General features: G+C 44.1%; 1 protein-coding gene across 1 annotated transcript; it reads right to left on the bottom strand.

The window, feature by feature from the left end:
- Nucleotides 1-409: 409 nt before the first annotated feature.
- On the bottom strand, nt 410-1,309 carry LOC115285234 (olfactory receptor 5W2-like; the record flags this gene model as incomplete). Its single annotated transcript, XM_029931557.1, has 1 exon — nt 410-1,309. A coding segment is annotated over one exon (900 nt), but the record flags the coding sequence as incomplete, so codon positions are not given.
- Between the last annotated feature and the right edge of the window lie 6 nt (nt 1,310-1,315).

Genomic DNA, 1,315 nt, shown 5'->3' with positions numbered 1-1,315 from the left:
ACGGGAAGGATGCAAACAAACCCATCTTAACTCACCGACATTCCCCTCTGGCTGAGCAAGTTTATTGAACTCATTGCTTAAAAAGCACTATAACCTTAAGTGTTACGTTTAACTGACATGAGGAGAGTAGTTGCTATTCCAACGAGATCTCACTAAGATCTACGCATGAACAGAGAAAGCAGGGATAAAAAAAGATCTTCTTTGCAAACCAGCAGTTGAACCTAGTACTACTCTTTCTAGTTTGAGCAGAAGACGAAGATCAATAGTGACTCTCCACACTCAAATTAGGTACAAAGATAAATAACAGAAACACGTTGTGTTGGTGACACTGCAAGAGTCTATGTCAAAGGATATGAACTTGGCCTCTTAGGATCTTTTAAAAAATACTCCTGGGCCAAAAAATCCAGTTTCAAGTACTGATTATTTTTTTCAGGGCACCTTTCACATCCTTATTCCTTAAGCTGTAGATCAGTGGGTTTAACATAGGGATGACAACCGTATAGAACACAGAGGCCATTTTGTCCGTGTCCATAGAGTAACTGGAGCTGGGTCGGAAATACATGAACAGGAGTGTGCCGTGAAATATAGCCACTGCGGTCAAGTGGGAGGCGCATGTAGAGAAGGCTTTTCGTCTCCCTTCCGCCGAGTTCATTCTAAGGATGGTAGTTATGATGTAGGTGTAGGAGAGGAGGACGGTCATGATGCTGCACCCCACCACACAGCCAATGAAAGTGAACATCACTATCTCGTTTATGGATGTATCTGAAGAGGAGAGGGACAGCAAGGGTGGGATGTCACAGAAAAAGTGATTGATGATACCGGAATTACAGAATGACAATCGAAATGTGCAGCAGGTGTGGATTGCCGAATCCACAAAGCCCACGATGTAGGCAACGGCCACGAGCTGGATGCAGATTTTCCTGGACATGGCGACTGTATAAAGAAGTGGATTACAGATGGCTACATACCGGTCGTAAGCCATGACAGCCAACATGAGACATTCCACATCTGCAAAGGCCCCGAAAAAATACAACTGAATCGCACACAGGTTATATGGAATCTTCTTTTGTTTAGATAAGAAGTCAGCCAGCATCTTGGGAGACACCGTGGAGGAGTAGCAGACATCACAGAAAGACAGATTACTCAGGAAATAATACATGGGTGTGTGGAGTCTGGAGTCCAGCTTGATCAGCAGGATCATCCCCAGATTGGCAATCATGGTTATGGCATAAACCAGCAGAAAGAATACAAAGAGCCCCTGCTGCACATCTTTTCTGCCAGAAAGTCCTAGGAGTATGAAGTCGGTAATTACAGA

Source organism: Suricata suricatta, unplaced genomic scaffold (genome assembly GCF_006229205.1).
Source record: "Suricata suricatta isolate VVHF042 unplaced genomic scaffold, meerkat_22Aug2017_6uvM2_HiC HiC_scaffold_5669, whole genome shotgun sequence".
Taxonomy (NCBI): domain Eukaryota; kingdom Metazoa; phylum Chordata; class Mammalia; order Carnivora; family Herpestidae; genus Suricata; species Suricata suricatta.
This window is presented reverse-complemented; position numbering and strand designations above follow the sequence as displayed.